The sequence below is a fragment of the Haliaeetus leucocephalus genome, unplaced genomic scaffold (assembly GCF_000737465.1).
Source record: "Haliaeetus leucocephalus isolate CR32 unplaced genomic scaffold, Haliaeetus_leucocephalus-4.0 Scaffold234, whole genome shotgun sequence".
Lineage (NCBI taxonomy): Eukaryota > Metazoa > Chordata > Aves > Accipitriformes > Accipitridae > Haliaeetus > Haliaeetus leucocephalus.
In genome coordinates, this window is record NW_010972670.1 from 345,736 (window position 1) to 365,563 (window position 19,828).

The 19,828-nt window shown below is 42.0% G+C and overlaps 1 protein-coding gene across 2 annotated transcripts in view; it reads right to left on the minus strand.

Annotated features, from left to right (window-relative positions):
* Positions 1–19,416, minus strand: part of AVL9 (AVL9 homolog (S. cerevisiase)) — a 46,178-nt gene extending 26,762 nt beyond the window's left edge. For both annotated transcript variants that reach the window (XR_774375.1, XM_010567982.1), the window contains exons 1-3: positions 19,216–19,416; positions 3,209–3,329; positions 1,089–1,174 (exon numbers count right to left, since the gene is read on the minus strand). Coding sequence is in view for 1 of the 2 variants with exons in the window: in XM_010567982.1 (XP_010566284.1) it covers positions 1,089–1,174; positions 3,209–3,329; positions 19,216–19,308 (300 nt within the window). In the remaining variant the exon portion in view is untranslated. The remainder of the gene's footprint in view (positions 1–1,088; positions 1,175–3,208; positions 3,330–19,215) is intronic.
* Positions 19,417–19,828: the final 412 nt, after the last annotated feature.

A 19,828-nucleotide genomic window follows, 5' to 3' on the forward strand; every position in this document is an offset into this window, starting at 1 on the left:
TGGTAGAGCTGTCATATAAAACACATTGTTTTATATTCTACTTGTTCCAAAGAGTTAATTTTAAACACCTATTTATCTTCTTAATTGGTTACTAAACAGCATAAACTGGAATCAAAAGCACAATAAACCCAAGTTATTGCATAGTTAAATAGAGCAAGACTCTAAATCACAGAATACAGTTAAGACTGGCTGCAAAGATAATGAGTGAACTGAAATCAACATGGATTTAGTTCAAAAGAAACAGAATTAAAATCTGCATGTGTGAAATTTCTCCTATAGCATAAACAGGAACTTGAAATATAATCAACGTATGATTAACACTAAACCCGAGTACATAATTTACATCTGAATACAAGACTTATTTAAAACTCAAACCCACATGGCATTCCAGATTCTTGGCACTTCACTGGAAAAGGGAGTAATTTTTAAAGGAATTTGTAGTAACTTCTCAATTGTAAGTGCACAGATCACACTACCGTAACTACTTTTGAAAATATGGACAGATTCTAGTACATCAAGTACATAATTTCCTCAGTGTGATCAGGTGCACACAATTTTTCAGCTTTACTGCTAGAAGTTCAGTATTGGTAAGCAGCTACAATGAATGGGAAGATTCTAGTCTACTCTGCAAGTGTACTTTTGGCAAAGGAGGTAGGTGAAGAGAAACATCCCTACACTTGCATGGTCACATCCCAGGAAATACTGTAAAATTTTTCATAGCCACACACTGGAGAAATTTCAACTTTTTCCACCCAAGAGGCCTACTTCCTGGAAACATGACTTGGCCACCTGACAGACTGTCAGCTTCATTTGTTACTTGGTGCTGATGCCTGGATTAGCTCTCAAGAACCAAAACATATTTTTCAATTGCCTCGAACATTTCAAAAGACCACAATATGCCTGCTGACATAAGGGAAAGAAATAGTTCTCAAATTCTGTAGCTACCTACTGTGCACATTTTCATAGACTTTTAATGTAAGCTGATCATGCAGTTTGACTGTTGGCGTAATGCAAGCCACTGAATTTTAGGGTCGTTAATGCATCAAGCCTATTATTTCATTAATATAATTCACAACTTGGAAAGTTACCTTCGCTTCAATCTGCCTATAGCAAGAGACGCCATATACTGTGGTTCGATCCCCATATCTCGGTGGCAAATGGAAAAACACAGTATCTATGAAAAAGAAAAGACTGTTTCGTAAGTCACTAACAAGAATTCAGTATTTTTATTTTCAGCATCACTTTTTTATAAAAGGTTTACTGCTGAAAATACTAGCACACTTATTTTTCTAAGACTTTAAAAAAAAGAAAGAAAAAGTAATCTATAAAGCTACGCCCACACCCAAATTAGTTTCCAAATTGCAAGATGCTTTCCCAATTCAGTATGGAGCAGCAGAGACAAGGCACTATAAGGCAAGGTGTACAGTTGCAGCATGATGCCATTAAGAAGGTAAATGCAATGAAGATGGGGAAAAAAAAAAACCACTAAGGAGGACACATACTGTTAAAAGATTAGAGTAGCTGCTACCACTGCCAAGGTAGATATCCATGCACCAGCACTGCTATGCTAACAAAAAGGATTTGTGAATCCTAGTCTCACACAAAATAATTACTGTCTCTGTGCAAGTGTGACATGAAAGAAAAAAATCTCTATAAAATATGACAAAAGGCTTTTATGGCTTGAGATATATACACACATACATATACACATGCACTTGCTACTACCGCAAAAAAGTTGCTAAATCCTAAGTAAAGGAGAGGATTACCACTGTTTGCCCTTCAAAACATGAGTGAAATCCGTTTTGAAACCAACTATTAATTTTTTGTTTGCTTCATAGTAACAAAACGAACAGAAGAGACAATCCCATATGCATTAAGTCTAACAGAAAGAGGGACTATTTTTAACAAAGCTTGCTCCCTTGAACAAGTTTAATTATATTATGGAGATTACCTAGGCTTTTAGAAAGCCTTTAAGACTATTTCCTGTATCTAGTCATCCTCTTTGCAAAACTGCAACTATCAGTGGGAATTAGTTTAAAACTCAAAAAATAGATACCTAATAAAGTTACAGTAAATGTAACATAACTTATCTGAAACATATTTGCCTATTTCAAGTTCATGTGTATTCTTGCCTACAAAACACAAGGATATTTATCAGTTTTGTTGCCAAGTCTTTTTTTCGTACCAAAAAATACACATTGGTAATCTTTTAGTGCAGTGATAAAAATGCTCAAAGCTAACCATTAACTGGGATGGTACTGAGCCAAGTTAGAACAGTGAAGTGCAGCTGCATGATTTTCCTAGCTTTGAATGTAGCCTACTTCTCACTATGTATTTAACAACACAGAAATTTAACAAAAATCATGACCCAGCCCAGAGTCAGAGAGACTTTTATTGCTGCTAGGAAGGGGATTATTTTGATATGACTTCCTTTGCTTCCAAATGAGGTCTCTGGAAGCTGGAGAATTAGGAAGCTAAGTACATCAAGTTAAAAAAAAAAAAAAATCTTATTAAAAGTAGCATTAAAGGGTTTCTGTGATTTTGCTATTTTAAGTGACTTCCTTGTTCACTGCTCTGCAGAAAAAAAGATGAAACAACCGAATATGCATATAAATGTCACAGTGATGAACTGAACTGCTGTTAAATAAACAAAGAAATAAATGCAATACTAAAAAAAATAACTGCAGTGAACTTGCTGGTAACTACATGGCAAAGGAATCATTCTATCTTCATTCTGCTGACAAATACACTAAAGCTCCTGTTCCTACCCTTTACATTTGCTGGTTTTCAAAATATGTCATTCTACAGACATTGAATGACTTGTAGGTCACTCTAAGAATCTCTAAATTAGTGGAGGGGAAAAAAAATCATTACAAAGCTGAATTTTAGAATTTCATTTTTCCCCTACCTCAAAACTGGATTAAGGTTTTACTCAAGAGTTTACTCCCCTTTCAGAGAACTTCTGAGAAAGTCAGTAGCCTTGTTTTGCACTAGGACTACACACAAGTGACCCTTAAGCTTTTATTGACATCCGATTTCTTGATGTAGAAGGTACACCTTTATGATCTACTTGCACTTTAAACTCTGAAGCAATTATCATTACCAAAGTATTTTGCAGCTTAAACAAAAAGTACGGGAAGTCTAACAGTGAAAAGAATTGTTGGTTGCAGCAGAAGTAGTACATAAAACTTCCTCTCTTGTCTCTTACCTTCCTGATAGTTGTGAGCACCATCTGGTAAGGCGAGAAATGGCAAGTATTTCCATTCCTCTGGTAAACTGTGGCTGTCATGTCCTTCTCCAGGCTTTAGGGGAGGATAGGAAAATTCAACCTAAACAAACAAACAAGAATAGAGTGAGGCAGAGAGAGAATACATCACTGTTACCAAATAAGCAAGTCTCTGTGATTCAGCCTAGCACCTTTTTCTTAGCAATGGTATAAAACAAAGTTTTTCTTCCTACTAGCATTCCTTGTCCCTTCCTCCAATGCACCCATGGACTGACTCATGTGTGGTCTAACTGACAGGCCCTGGGCAGATGTGGCTTCTGCCATGCTTCCATCCAGGCTAGTACCTTTTCCTCCAGAGAAATATGAAACAGATCTTTAAGCAGAAAACATCACTCAGCAGCTGAATACCTTCACCCCTGTATGCACATAGCCAGCAGCACATTGCTGCACCTGCAGTGTCAGCAGAGGTCATTGCTGGGGCACACACATCCTGAAATCACATTTGGCTTCTCAGCCCCTCCAAGGCTCATGACTAGGTAACATGCTAACACATGCAAGTGTGGTGGGTTGACCCTGGCTGGACATCAGGTGCCCACCAAAGCTGCTCTGTCACCCCACCCCTCCACTGGACAGGGGAGAGAAAATATAACAAAAGGCTCATGGGTTGAGATAAGGACAGGGAGAGATCACTCAGCCAATTACCATCACAGGCAAAACAGACTTGACTTGGGGAAAATTAATTTAATTTATTACCAACCCAATCAAAGCAGGATAATGAGAAGTAAACCCAAAGCTTAAAACACCTTCCCCCCACCCTTGCCTTCTTCCCAGGCACAACTTCACTCCCAGATTCTCTACCCCCTCCCCCCCAGCAGCACAGGGGGACAGGGAATGGGGGTGAGATCAGTTTATCACACATTGTCTCTCCCACTCCTTCCTCCTCAGGGGCAGGACTCCTCACACTCTTCCCCTGCTCCAGCATGGGGTTCCTCCCACGGGAGATAGTCCTCCATGAACTTCTCCAACGTGAGTCCTTCCCACAGGCTGCAGTTCTTCATGAACTGCTCCAGCGTGGATCCCTTCCACAGGGTGCAGTCCTTCAGGAACAGACTGCTCCAGCATGGGTCCCCCACGGGGTCACAAGTCCTGCCAGAAAACCTGCTCCGTGGGCTCCTCTCTCCACAGATCCGCAGGTCCTGCCAGGAGCCTGCTCCAGCGCGGGGTTCCCACGGGGTCACAGCCTTCTTCGGGAACCCACCTGCTCCGGCGTGGGGTCCTCCATGCACTGCAGGTGGATATCTGCTCCACTGTGGACCTCCATGGGCTGCAGCGGGACAGCCTGCCTCACCATGGTCTTCACCACGGGCTGCAGGGGAATCTCTGCTCCGGCATCTGGAGCACCTCCTCCCTCTCCTTCTTCACTGACCTGGGTGTCTGCAGGGCTGTTTCTCTCACATGTTCTCATGCCTCTCTCTGGCTGCAGCTTCTGTTGCGCAGCAATGTTTTTCCCCTTCTTAAATCTGTTATCCCAGAGGCATTAGCACTGTCGCTGATGGGCTCAGCCTTGGCCGCGGGCGGGTCCACCTTGGAGCCAGCTGGCATTGGCTCTGTCGGACATGGGGGAAGCTTCTAGCAGCTTCTCACAGAAGCCACACCCCTGTAGCTCCCCCGCTACCAAAACCTTGCCATACAAACCCAGTACAGCAAGCCATTATTTTACCCTACTCGATGTTGAATAATCTCAGAAACTACAGTGACAGCAAAATACTGCTTTTAAGTATTTTTATGCCCTTGACTGCAATGAGTGCTACACATTGGTCTAAAGTACCTCCTTTTCCTTTCCTCAGGAAATTCTGCCTTTCAATTTCACCTTTCATTTATTTGCCATTTACCTCTTTTTTCCCAGTAAGAGGGACAAACTTTCTATTCCTCACACTACACTGCATGTCTACCACAGACCTTCATAATCAGTATCTTCACAGTACTATCGTTTCATCTTCTTTTCCTATGGAGACCCCTCTGGGTTTCCAGCCACTTTCACCAACTCTTTTTTCCATACGTTCATTTATAAAATTACTGAACAAAATCTAACCACAAATTTATCAGTAAAAGAAACTGTTCAAAGATACTGCAACTTCTATTGAAGGACATTTAGCAATAAACTAGTGAGCTGTAAAACATATACATGAAAATAAAAACGCAGGACAAAGCAAGCACACAGAAAATATTAACATTTGATGGATTATAAAATAAAAATACTGTAAAGGATGAGAGTACTGAAGAAGAAATGGGAAATAAATCAAGAAAAATGAAATTCTTCACCTTACCACACGGTGTCACTCTTCCTACAACTGTTGCCAACTTGGGAAAAAAGCACAAAGGACCAGAAAACAAGAAATCAGCCTTGCTACTTGCTGTATCAATTTCAAGTTTTCTTATTCCTCATATATAAAAGAGATCTTGAAAACATCCACAGACAATAAAGGTCTGGTGAAAGACCAAAGCCCTGAGCTAAAGGTAAGTAAGGCGCAAAGAATATTTATACAAGGGGGTGGAAAAAAAGACATGCAATAGAAAAAGTATTAATTTTGGCAGGGGAAAGAGGGGGTATCCAGACCCTGACTTGTAGTTAGTTATCACGAATCCACAAAGGCTTTTAAACAAAATATGCCATTAAGCAAAACAGAAGAACATCTGACTTCCAAAAGCGAGACAAACACTGGAATTAGCATCCATACAAAGAGCAGAGAAACTGCTTGCATTTAGTACCTAAATCCTGAGAATTCCCTGCTATCCTTTTCAAATCACAGATTATAAGAAAATTAAAATGTTAGAAGCTTCATGTAAATATCTGCAATACAGAAGAGGATTATATCATACAATCTGATACTGTCCCGATTCAAACTGGCTGGCTGAAAACATGGTTTACAGAATTATTACTGGATTCTCGCAGGAGGAGTAACCTCAGCAATAAATAAAGCACAGTTCGTAAGTTTTAAAACATAGATAGTCAAGGGGCATCTACACTAAAGTCCTGCATCAGGTGTTTTACTTCACTGCATGGCCAACAGAGAGGGGTTTGGATCCACCCTCTGCATGAGCTTCTTTCCATCGAATACAGAGGAAACCCTGGGTGCATTAGATTTCAGTGAATACCTTCAAAGCGTCATTCCTGACAGGGAGATACTGCAAGTAAGGATCTAAGACATCATTGCTTCCAAGCACTTACAGAATTATGACTGTATTTTCCATTCCAACCAAAATAATGAATTAGAAGACACATTTAAAGGAAAGAAGGGTAGGACAATTCAAGCTATATGAAAAAACATGTATTCACTAAGGAACACTCCTTTCAAAAGTCCAGAAAAAAGATGGGAGATCTGGCTCCTGTGTTCTTTTGACAGCGCGAAATTTCCTGAAGAACGACTTTGTTCTAGCTCACAACATGCCATCAACACCTCAGCTGCTATCAGATACTGCCAGCAACAGGGATTTCTGCAGGCTCGGACTGTTCCCAATTCAACAAACCAAACAGGCATTAGTGACACTGATGATAATCCTGTTTTATATTAGACTGCTTCTTTCAAAAATTCATGTTCCAATATAGAAATTTCTGTATGTGTGTGTGTGAAAAAATATCACAAAACTCAGATAAAGCAGAATTAAGATTGCTTAAGTGGCCCTAAATAATTGACTTTACGATATACTTTATGATAGACCTGATTTGCATTATGACATACTATTCCTCCCCCTCCCCAAGAGGGTCCATGTAAGAAGGAGCCTGGTTTCTAAGGAGGAATCATGTTTGTGTAGTTTAATAGATCACTGCTTGTAGAAGTACCGCCTCATATTGCAGAGGCTGAAAGGGTGGAAGTAACAAAGAAGCAGGAAGAAAAAAAAAGGACAATCCAGCAGCAAGGACAGCATGGACACCCTGAAGAACTTCCTTCCACCCCTCCTCTGACTTAAGAGTTCCCAGTGATTTCATTTCAAAGAGTTAAGTCAAACTTCTTCACAAGTAGTCACTGCAGGTGGGATTCAAATCAGCTGACTACATGTCAAAAATCAAGTTCTCTGAGCAAGATCCTAAGCAAGATTCTGCATAGTCAGAGAAAACAGACACCTGCAGAGGATGATTCATCTGATCTGTTTCTTTCCACTGTCTCTGAAGACAGCTAGCTCAGACTTCCAAGTCTAACTTGCAGATGACTGAATTAATGCAGATGAAACTCACCCTAACTGTTCCTTACCTTCTAGACACTCTGCTTGATTTCTACAGCTCAATTTGCAGACTTGCATCAATTGCAGCTGGAATCCTTTGCATAGAAAAAACAATATTTCAAAACCAAAGGAGTATAAGAACATTGAGTAGCCTAATTAAAAAAAAAAAAAAAAAAAAGCCAAAACCCCACAGTTCTCGAAAATCTTGAAACTGAGCAGTGCACATGTACCAAAGTCATAATAATGGGGTAGGGAGAATCTCAGTTCTATCACTTCTGAGTTTCTGAACAACTGGAGCTTCAGTAAAATTCTTCTCTCAGCCTGTGTGTGCAAACTCTACAGTATAGTATTCCTAGTTAAGGCAACTTAAAAAAAAAAGAGGTTTTTTTTTTCCTCACCTTCCACTTTAAACCGAAGACCAACCATGACAGGGGAATGGGACTACAGAAAAGACCTGTCTTACAGCTCTTTTTCTCCCTCTTCACAGAATGAAGAAAGAGGACCTCATTTTTTATTTAAACACAATAGAGTTTTATGTAAATCCATACATATATGCATGTGCATGCACAAAAATGCACTTCAATTTTGCTATTTGTCATTAATACATATATGTATTACAAAAAATGCCTGCAAATGAGAAATAAAGTCTTTTAATAAAGCTCAGTAGTCAATAGGAACAAAGAAATACATGCAAGTTTTCAGAGCTGACTGCCAGAGCAGATTTTACAGGGTTTTGTCTCAAGTGAATTAAAAAAAAGACTCCTCAATAAAATGAAATTCAAATTCAAAACTGAACTCCTCAGAGACTGCAGAATAAACTACATAAAACATGAACTAGAATCTCCACTCATTTCTTACTTTTCCAAGTGTCAGGAATCTTCATTACAGCTGCAAATACTGATTATGCCTGTCAAGGGGTTTTGATGGCAATGCTTTCTGCCTGTTCAGATTGTCTTGTTCTGTGAGCAGATAGCTCTTGATTGATTTCAGAACTAAAATCAATAGAGAATATTGTGATTTAGTGGAGAAATAAATAACTGTGCTCTTCACTACACAAAGTTAAAATAAAATATAATTTTAAAAAACTCTCTAAACTGAAGTACAACTGAATTTCTGGAACTTATATTTTTATTTTTATGTAATTCTGCTACGTTAACTAACCTTTTATACGCGGTTTGTACTGAATCTAACAGTTTGGATGCAAAGCACCTACTGATACACAGTCCAATCTTGTTTGTTGGAATGAAAAAAAAAAAAGTCCAGGCAATCTGTTTTGGTTCCTTGTCTTTAAAGGGACTTCCTAGCCAGAATAAGTTTACCAGACATTCATTAACTCACAGTAAAGAAAGGATGAGCGCAGGCAAGGAAAAATGTTTTCAGTTCCTACATTTAGGAACTAACATGATAGTTTTTCTTTAAAAAAAATGCATTGATATTGTCTTCTACTAAATTACAAGTACACAATCAGAAGAGAGGTTAAAAAAGGACATTGATAAAAGAGGAATTTCCAAAATATATGTGCATGTCCACCTAAACTATCACACCCAAACATTAGACAGGTAGTTGGCATTAATTTTTGGTGAATTTCATACTCAGGTGAGGTTGTTTTCATTTTCTGTGAAAAGTGTTAAGTGATAGCAATCACAGCAAGATCCTCAGTGAACACTAAACAGTGATAATTTAAAATGTGCTGGCAAGTCAGTATAAAATCCCCATTCTCCCCACTCCATCTACTGTCATGTTTGCACTACTCCACTTAAAAGTTAACTCCTCTTACTTAGCACAGCCACAATATAAACTCTCCTCTTTACTACAGGTATTTTGGAAGATATGTCTTCAGACTAGAAATGAAAAAAAATCTGGACTGAAATAAGTTTTTCCATCGATTCAATGGAGAGAGGATTTAATCTCAAATCTCTAAACATATCTGAAGTATTTAGAATGAAACTGGAACTTCTTCACATTCCTGTATCGCTAAAGCTATAGAGCAGCCACTTCCACAAGTTCGAAGACACCATTTGTATTGCTATAGATGCACAGTATAACCATTCAAGTTTGCTTCAAAAACTCCAACTAGGTGAGTAAAGTTTTGACTCTTAGGCCCTTAAAAGATAAAACAATCTGAAACACTGAAACTTTTGTATTTGTTTGTTTTCAAAAGTCATGCCAGTATGCATTTTAGACACTCTTTCTAATTACTTAACACTTTATTTTTATAGTCATACAGTTCAAGTCAGACATAAAACCTGTGCTTTGGAACTTTTGCTCCCATCAGTCTCCTCTAAGAAAGTAAGTAACAACCCCCGCCCCGAAGAATAACATGATACTACTGCAACTATTCCAACCTAGGGGACTTGCTAGGGAACTCTGTGCCCTCAAGACAAGACTTAGTGGTCTTACAGGAAGTAAATTCGAATTCATACAGCATGTACTCTCAAGAAGATACAAGGTACCAGAAAGGGCAGCTTCCTTAATGAAACAGGAGAGGGCAACCCTCAGCTCTACTCCCAACTGACATCTGCCCAGCACAGCCACTAGTATAGACTCGTTCCCAACGGGAAGGAGCCTATGCCAGCTGCCAGGGAGTTGTCAAATGGTACAGTGAATCCTCCTTCTCCTGGGAAAAATGGAGGATCAGGACTGTAGACACGCTTTAAAGCACATCTGCTTGTCAGTTTAGAAACAGCCATTGTGCGTAATTCATATGGCATATATTGCTGAACTGAGGCAGTCCAAGCAAGCAATTGCCTTGTCTTATGAGCCAGCAAGCATTCAGGTTCTTTACCACAGGACGTCTGATGTTCCCAGAATGGCTAGACAACACTAGATTTACTCATAAGAGTGGACAAATACAGCTTGCTACCAAGTATGAGGCTGAGAAGCTACACAAACACAGTAACATCATGAAGTACAGAAGGTGCTCTACTCCAGGTAACCCCAATGAAGCAGGCAGCCCTGTGCCGTCTCCCAGCATGTCAGAGCAGGCAAGGAACTTGCTTTCACATCTTGTATCTACAACCTTCTGAGAGTAATCTAAGAAATATGCCTGCCTAGGTGTAATAGTTCAGCACTACGTACAAGCTATGGGACAGATTACCAAAAGTAGAGATATATCATAAAATAAGGCAATAATAGGACAGGGAACACAAAGCTGAGACTTGCAAGTTCCAATTTACTCCAATGTGAGTGACCTCTGTTCAGTGATTTTACAGCTTTGAAGCTCCCTCTATTATATATGTATGTAAATTATGCTGCCATCTTTATACAAGCACTGAGAGCCCAAGTTACTATTTGAAAGCATTCTGAAATAGGTAGATGAAAGGTGCAACAAAGGTACAGAAATATGTATTTTACTGATTTAGCATTTCTTCATTTATTCAAGAGAAAGGTCAAGATTCCCGGTACAGAATGTTTAAATAACTACTCGAATGTTATGACACATACAAAAAACTGACAGATCATAAGATGAGAGTCAAGAATGATGACTATGGAAAGTGTTACATAACTAGAAATAGGTATTTAGGAACCTTCTCTCAATTCACACATCAGGGCAACTATGGAGAAAATATCCAGTATGGCATCCTTCAAACAAATACTTTACTTCCTGTCCAGGACTTCAGGGAAGCAACTGCAAGATTATCAAAGCACAGCACTCTTCAAAGCTTGAAAAACTAAACAAAGAAACAAAACAAACAAACAAAAATCCACCATACCTGGGAGTTTTTCTTGAACAATGAACACAAAATACTAAATAGGTGGATTACGTAGACATGTGCAAAGAGTGGAACCCATCCTTAATTCTACACATGAGATCAGAATCTGTGGTGTTGTTTACAGAAGTGTGAGACAGCAAGTACTCTGTGTACTCAGCAATGCATTGTGTATTTAAAGCAATTAGCATCCCATGCTAATTTGAGTAGCCTTTCTAATAAGAGCTAAAACCTGCTTTCAAAGTTTCAACCTGTTGAACATTGTCATGGTTTAACCCCAGCCAGCAACTAAGCACCACGCAGCCGCTCGCTCACTCCCCCCCCATCCAGTGGGATGGGGGAGAAAATCAGGAAAAGAAGTAAAACTCCTGGGTTGAGATAAGAACGATTTAATAGAACAGAAAAGAAGAGACTAATAATGATAATGATAACACTAATAAAATGACAACAGTAGTAATAAAAGGATTGAAATGTACAAATGATGCGCAGGGCAATTGCTCCCCACCCGCCGACTGACACCCAGCCAGTCCCCCAGCGGCGAATCCCTGCCCCCCGCCCCTTCCCAGTATCTAAACTAGATGGGACGTCCCATGGTATGGAATACACTGTTGGCCAGTATGGGTCAGGTGCCCTGGCTGGGCATGAGAAGCTGAAAAATCCTTGACTTTAGTCTAAACACTACTTAGCAACAACTGAAAACATCAGTGTTATCAACATTCTTCACATACTGAACTCAAAACATAGCACTGTACCAGCTACTAGGAAGACAGCTAACTACATCCCAGCTGAAACCAGGACAAACATAAGCAAATCCATGTATTTTAGACAATGGGCTAATCTTTGACACTCGATGTATTCTATGATTAACTTCATCAAGAGATTTCATGCTCATAACAGTCCTTTAAAATGCTTATGTAATATTATTACAAGCAGGGAACAAAACCAGAGGAGTTGTGCTAATGTTTACAGGTTATCATCAATAGAGCCGGGAACAAAGCCCTTCGGCTCGATTCCAGCCTAGTTCCTTTTCAAGTTGTTTTTTCTTTCTGTTGTTCTTTTAACAAGATCTTGTTTAATCACTAGAGAAGATTACCTATTGCGTAATACCTGCCTACTGTGCTCCCCCAAAACAAGGACACAAGGACTTTAAAGACAACAAAGCATACATTTCACTTACGTGGTTAAGAGTGTCAAGCACATCTAACAGAATCACACCAATTACTGGGTTGGCAGAGATCAAGAAGAGAAAAAAGTAATTCTCCAGTAAAGCAGAGTGTTAGAAGAAAGACAGCAAACAAACAAGGACTGAGACAGGCTAGAAGTGTTCCCCTTAACAAAAGAAAAGAAAGATGCCTCCAGAAAGGCTGCCTGTGGAATCTGCTGAAGAGAGCGACTTCAGTATTTCCCTCTTGGAAACAAGTGTTACACTCTAGGGCACAGGAGACCTGGAAATGTAGGCAGTTCTCAAAAGAGTTGATAAAAAGAGCAGACTGAACTCGCTCATTCCTTAAACAACTCCTAATTCTGCAAAGTCAAGCCTAACTTGCCAACAATGCTGCTTGAAGACACACACTTCCTAGGCGTAAGTAAAAAAGGCCACACGCACAGATTGCTCAGGCCGTGTTACCTGCCGATTTCTGCAAATCGCAACAAGCATTACCTTCCAGAGCTCAAGTACTTGAAGCTCTCAGATGACAGGAAGAGCACATACACAATTCAGGAAGGGAAGATGTCTTAAAGGGCATTCTTCCCTCTCAAAGATCATATTCAGGCTCTTCACTAAAACTTAGGTATCAGCTGTTTCATTCCTGATCTTAAGTTTCCTTTGCATGCCAGGAAGAAAATCTATGATCAGGCAAGACAGGGGGATTGGTCTTCAAACACAGCCCACACAAAAACATACCCACACAGACAGGCAACTCAGACACTACTTTGGAGAAAGCAAACATCAAATTTATATCAAAAAGTTCAAGTACCTTGAAGGTCCTTAGGAGAAACTTTGGGATTCCACAGGAATATGCCTTTCTGTATTTACCATAATCCACTCCTATGTCTGTGACACCAGGTTTGAAATGTCATTCTCCACTGGTGTACAGACAAGTGGGTCAAGATCAGCTGCCGTTATTTTACAGAACAAGGATCCCAAGCAAACAAAAGTGACCAGCAACGCAAGCGGTCCAGGACACACACAGCACTTTCCCCACTACCCATACTTTTAATTTTTTTCCACAACACAGTAAGATATGTACATGTTTAAGAAAGTCAAGAGCAATTGGGAATACATTCAAGCCCTTGAGAGGATATGCGAGACAATGGTCACCCACTGTACAAGGTCAGAGGCGATCTGCAGAGCTGCTCAGGACACTGAGTGCAGAAAAGCTGGGCCTTGCCCCAGTGAAGTGAGATTATGTATGGCCTGAGTGGTGGTGACCCAGGGCCTGAGTTTACTCAGGTGTAATACCCTCAAAGCCTCACAGCATCAGGAGAAGATGGGGATTCTTATGCCAGGTCAGGCAGTACAGTAGTAAAGGGAGCATCTGCTTCCTCCAACAACCAGCCAGGGGGCTTACACTGACTTCTGCGTAGCTCTCTTACCTGCAAGTTCTTCCAGCTTTGCTGACACTTCCCTTCCTCTCCTTTTCAAATAAATCAGTTCTTATTTTAACTTTTCCTTAAAAATGAATGATTTTTAGACTACTTGGGATATTTTAAGCCCTCCTACACCCTCAGAGACTATTAGCTCTCTGCCTCCCCATGTAAATAAAGCTTGGAGACAGAGAGCTCAAACGAGGATCGTGGCACACAGGATCACTAGTGGAGAGCTACACCTCATGACTCTCAGTCTTCCACCTTCACCATAAAGCCAAGGTCTCTCCATGTATTTTTCAACACACAACTTGCATCTACTAGTCAAGCTCTGTTTAGGTTACATTTTTGCTAAAGATCTCTATCATAAGACAGATAAGGACTTTCCACACTATTTAATGCTTTCAAAAATTAAAATGTTGTAAGGCAAATTAAGTACTTTATTGCTCACTTGTACGAGAGGAAGCATTTCATGATTCTGAAAAAAAAAACCAACCCCAAAACCCTTTCCCTTTATTTGCTCCAAAATCACTAGCCACTAACTACTACAGCTCCCGAAAACTACTGAGGAATTTGTTATCAGCCTCTACAGAAGAAGGGCACAAACAGCCCCAAAATCCAAGTCTTACCATCCTATACTGAAGCAGGAGAGCAACAGAACATAAGAAGCAGGGAGATGGACCAATAACCTGCTGCAGTAACTAATGAGACAACCAGCTACAGATACTCCAAAACAGATAACACCATTTCTGTGGCAGGCTTCCCTTATTTTCAATTTATGCTCCAACGCTTTTGTGACCCGAGTCCCATAGAGCCCGAGAAGCGTGTACAAACTCATACCACACCAAAACCATGTGTTTTGCATTAATGGACAAGAGTATGAGCAACTACATATGACAAAGAGCTGTGTTTACTGTTCCTTTCACCTAAGGCTACTCCTCTTTCCAGCTGCAAACAGGTATCAAAAAAAGCAATTTTGGGAGGAATACTAATGAAGTGTTTGTCATTTCATTTCAGATGAATGAAAATCATGATTGAATGAATACTACCCGTGAGCTCTGCCCATTTTGGGACTACTTAATTACACAGAGTGCTACTTAATTATGCACTGAGGAGGATTCCCGTAACAAGTCAGCCGATACATACAAAGCAAAGAAACCCATCATGATGCCTGCTTCACCCCAACTGTCATTCCCTTCTTTAACAGACCTGCTGAGAGCGTGTCAAGCACCAGGTGGACCTTGTTTCTATCCAAGCTTCTCCTCCCGTTCTCCAAGCACTCTGCCATAACTACCTCTTCTCATTGGTAAAGAGATACAGCAACCAGCACTTTTTTATTATCTCATTGGTATCACAGTCCAAGTCAATAACTAAGAGGCCCAAAGAAGCAGGCCGGCAATCTGCTTGTGTAAACAAAAGCCTACAGCTTCTCCAAAAGCTTACTCTGTACTTGTTAGAGAAAACCCCTTCTAATGTGTTCACAATTTTTAGTTTGAAAATGCAACATGGTACTTTCACACAGCACAAAGCCTTGCTAACAGTGACCAGCAGCTCTAAGTTTTTAACAACTGCCCAAGAAACTGCATCCTCAGACTAAACAACATACGTATGGTAAACCTTCACTTTGTTTCCTGCATAATCCTACTTCACCCAGCAAGAAGACGAACAGTCCAGCAGTAGGCCCTTGGAAGTAGCATGTGAAACAATCATCGTGCTCATGCTATCAAAAGGCACACAGAAATGGACCAGTTCCCTGACTCTCCTTCTCTTTTGTAAACAAATGCATATAGATTGTTTTTCAAGTCTATGCAAGAAAAAGATGTTCCTATACATTTCCAAACTGCACATAAAAGTGCTCTATGGGCTAAACATTTCTTATACTGTAAGTTAACCAACAGGAAGAGCTGTACACTTCAGATGATGAAGCTTCAGAGGGGAAGTCAGCTAATGAAAACACCTAGCATCAAGAAATCCATTAAAATATCTAACTCCACATGCCTTACCTAGTAAGACTACAGAGAAAACAGAGCTGGAAGCACAGAACCCGAAAGAAGCCTTCTCAGGCAAACCAGGGAACTTCCTGTTATGACAGGCAGGCTAGCTGTAGGATCTCTCGATCTGAAGCTCTCCAGATTCACTCTGAATTACTGCCATTTGAAAGGTGCTTTGGAACTTTGCTTTTCCGCAATTAGCAGTTTCTTATATGCAGTCTACAGCATGCCTGCAGACGGTTGGTATCCACTGGTTCTTGTGCTAACACTGTCTATTAAATTAAATGGTTGTTTTGTCTTCCTTATTTTTCACTTTCCAACAGCCTCCTGGAATACAATTGTGTGTAATGCAGTGGTTCAATGAATGCTCCAAACACCATGAGCAAACATGACAAGCAAAAAGAGAAGTCCCAGATTGCCACTTTCAAGAGACTCTTTTCCACCCCCTTACTGGTCTTCTCCTTGTGCCCATGTAGCTGTCTTCTGCAGATGTCCACTCAGCAAAGAGAATCTGTGAACCAACCAGCTCAAAACCAACCCAACAAAACAAGGCTTATTGTTTGGTCACTTCAGTTCCCCGTTTCAGCTTCCCACACAACTGCCTCTGCTTTCCAGTGTTGAAGAGGCATGAGAGGAAAAGGGGAGAATGTTCCCATATTTGCAGAGGTGGCTTACAGTCTTCATATGAATACAGCCTCAAAATCCATTTTGTTAGCCTACCTAGGCAAGGTCTTCTATGTCCTCCTTGAAAACAGACTGCCCAAGAACTACCTCATTTGTTCCTAGAAGTGACAGAGAGAATCCAAATCCATTTTTCTGAAATGTGGATCAGAATTTTTATACATCAATAAATATATTATTACACTATAGGACTACATTTGTTGCCACTCTTGCCCCCAAATCACACCAGTTCTGTGACTTATCCTTGATCATATGCAGTCTTTTTTCTCTTCCAGAGGTCTCCTCATGTTAATTCCCAAGCCTATACTGTTGTTATTCATTCCTATTGCATGACTTTACAATGCACCCCATTTCTACCATTTCAGCATTCCTTATCATCCAGCTCTTGCATGACGTTCCAGTCTTCCTTTGTAACACTGATTCCTCAAGTTTGCTCATCAGAGTTAGACTTTAGTGTGTAAATGCCAGCTCCACTTATGCGGGCCCAAATTCAGTGCAAGCACTTTTCAGGCCAGTTGTTCCTCTTCTGACACAAATCTGTTGCTTCTTCCTCTCCTTCATACTGTTTCTTACCCAAGTACCAGCTCTTGTACTAATTCTCCAGTATTTCCACCTTAAAAAAAACAAAAACCCAAACTTTTTTTTTTTTTTTAGTGCTGTATGATCCATTATCAAGTTCCAGGCAGATTCAAGCTACTCTGTTTCTTTTACAGAGAAAGTAAATCAATCATTTATTCTTACAAAAGATGCAGGTCAGTCAGGCATGATCTATCCTTAGTGAATGCCCACAGGACTCAGTCTACTTAGTTTCATGTTGTTAATTAATTCTTTCCTTCACAAATTCTCTAGAGCCTCGCACACTACTGATGTCAAACTCATTAGGCTATAGCTGTCCAGCTCCCTGTCTCCAGTTCTTTTAGGAAATGATTTTTATAGTTCAGTAACAAATCTGCTAAGTCAGAAGTAGGATATATTTAAAATTAGATTTCTGGTTAGATTTCCCATAGGAAGTCTGGCTGGTTTTGGTTCTACCAATTGTCATTACATTCCTGCAGTTCTTCTCCTTGTCACACAGCTACCCCCTCCCCTTCCCCAACCACCTTCCTCTCCAACTTCTCCAGTTCATTTCTTGAGGTACTTAAAGACTTTGGTTCAGAGGTATTCCAACCCAATTTTTGACAATATCTGAAAACATATGTCTACATTTTACTGGCAGCAAGATAAAATTCACTGCTACTAATTTATATTTTGGTGTTGTTGTGGGGTTTTTTTTTTGTGTAGCTTTGCATCAACACTGCATAATGTTACAAGAAAAGAAATACAGACCCCAAGAGAAGAACAGAAGCTACAAAAGCCACCTCTGCTTTTGTCTCCAACCTGTCTTGTCCAAGAAGCCAACAACAAGGTGAGGGCAAAAATGCACTCTTCCTCCTACAGACACCCAAATAACACTCATCTCGTAACGGTCTTTGACAAGAAAGTGACAGATAAATACTGCAAACCTTGCAAGCTAGACTATCTAATTACTTCACCGGAACTGATCCTGCAAACATTCACATGTGAACAGCCCCTAGACAGCCTGAGGAGAAAGGATGCATTACAAAACCATGCAGGTCTTTCAGAAAAAGTGATGGAAGAACACCTACAATGAGTTCTTGCACTTGTGCTTCAGCCTCTGTTGGTAGGAGGTTGTTTTACATGTTACAATGCTTGTTAATGTTTCAGGAAATAAAACAAAGATTAATTTAACTCTCTGCTACCTTGTATGAAATGCATTCATGTCAGACCAATTCTTGTGTAACAACCACCATCACATTCATTACTGTTTTGGTAATTTTTGTAAAGACTGAGACCGCTCTGTGGAAAGACTCACTGCAAATTCAACATTGTATCTATCCGCTCTTGTCACAGCAAAGCGACTGTGTGTGCAGCCCGGCTGGGCAACAACATCTCCTGTCTCAAGGGTTAAAAAAAAACATAAAATAAAATTAGAGCGTAAAACACCTATGAAATACAGAACATAAAATTCTTCTGCCTGAGAGACCACACGAAGCAGTCAAGCATTTATGAAAGAAGGGAAGAGACACACAGAGAAAACTTAAACCAAGGGTGGACTTATGCCCTGGGGCCATCAGGCTGTTTGTGTACAAGTTGTACCCGCGAGAGTTCAAGGCGCCGCTGCTCGGGAAGAACAGAAGGTAGGTAAAGAGATAATTTTTTCTCTCACTTCCCTGTCTGAACGCACTAAACACGCACGACTCACATCAGATAACGGGTGCCACGATTTGAGCCGTCTCCCAGCATCTACAGGAGAACGGGGGGACGGGAGGCGGGGAGCTCACCCCGCCGGCCCTCGCTCCGCCTCGCCCCCCGGCGGGAGCGCCGAAGCAGGACAGGTAGCAGTCACGTACGCAACTCGGTAAAACATTAACCGCCCGGAGCAGGCTGAGTCACGGCCCCGCCAGGCCGCCCCCGTCCCGCCCCGAGCTGAGGGAACCCCTGGCCCGGCCCAGCCTAGCCCCCTCTCCGGGGGAAGCCGGGGCTAACTGGGGCCCTAACGCACTTTGCTAGTTTCAAACCGCTCCCTAACCCACCCCCTGGAGCAAAGCCTCCTCCCCCCCATCAGGCGCGACCCCTCCCGCAGGGGCTCAAGCCTTCCCCGCAGGACCGCAGCCGGGCCGCCCCGCCCCAGGCTGGGGGAAGCAGTGGCAGGCGCTGCTCAGCGCGGGGAAAGTGACCCGGGGCAGGGCAGGGAGCGGAAGGGAAAGGCGGGAGACGACGGGCACCCGCGCCCCCTCACCTGGCAGCCTTTCTTGTGGTGGAAGCCCACCACCACGATGTGCAGCACTGGGCCCCGCGGGGCGGGGGCCAGCGGCGCGCCCCGCTTCTCCATGGAGCCCCGGTGATGGCCGCTGGGGAGGATGCCGCCGGGCCCCGGCTCTCGCCCCGCCTCCCGCCGCCGAGGGTCTGATAGGGAGGCAGCCCCGACCGCCTGCGCTTCCGCCAGCGCCCGGCCAGGGGTGGGCAGGGCGCTGCCGGCAGCACCTCCCTCTTCCCGCTCCTCCCTCCCCCCCCAGCCGCCGGCGGGGTGGGGTTTCGCTTCGGCCCATCCTCTCAGGAGGTGCCCTCGGCCGTGGGCCGTGGAGCGCGGGCAGGAGCCCGCGCCGCTCTCCTCCTGCTCCGCAGGGACCTCTGCAGGAAAGCTCGCTTCGTGGAAAGGACTGCCAGGGAAAGTGGCTTCGTTTTATCCCGCGGCCAGGAAAACATATCGCGGCCCGGCAGTGGAGTCGCCGGCCTCGGCTGAGGCCTTCCCGCCTAGTCCTGGCGGGCCGCGGCGGAGCTTCGAGCAGGGGCGATGATGGTGCCTCCTTCTTCTGATCGTTTCTGAGAAAATCTCCTCTCAAAGCCCCCCC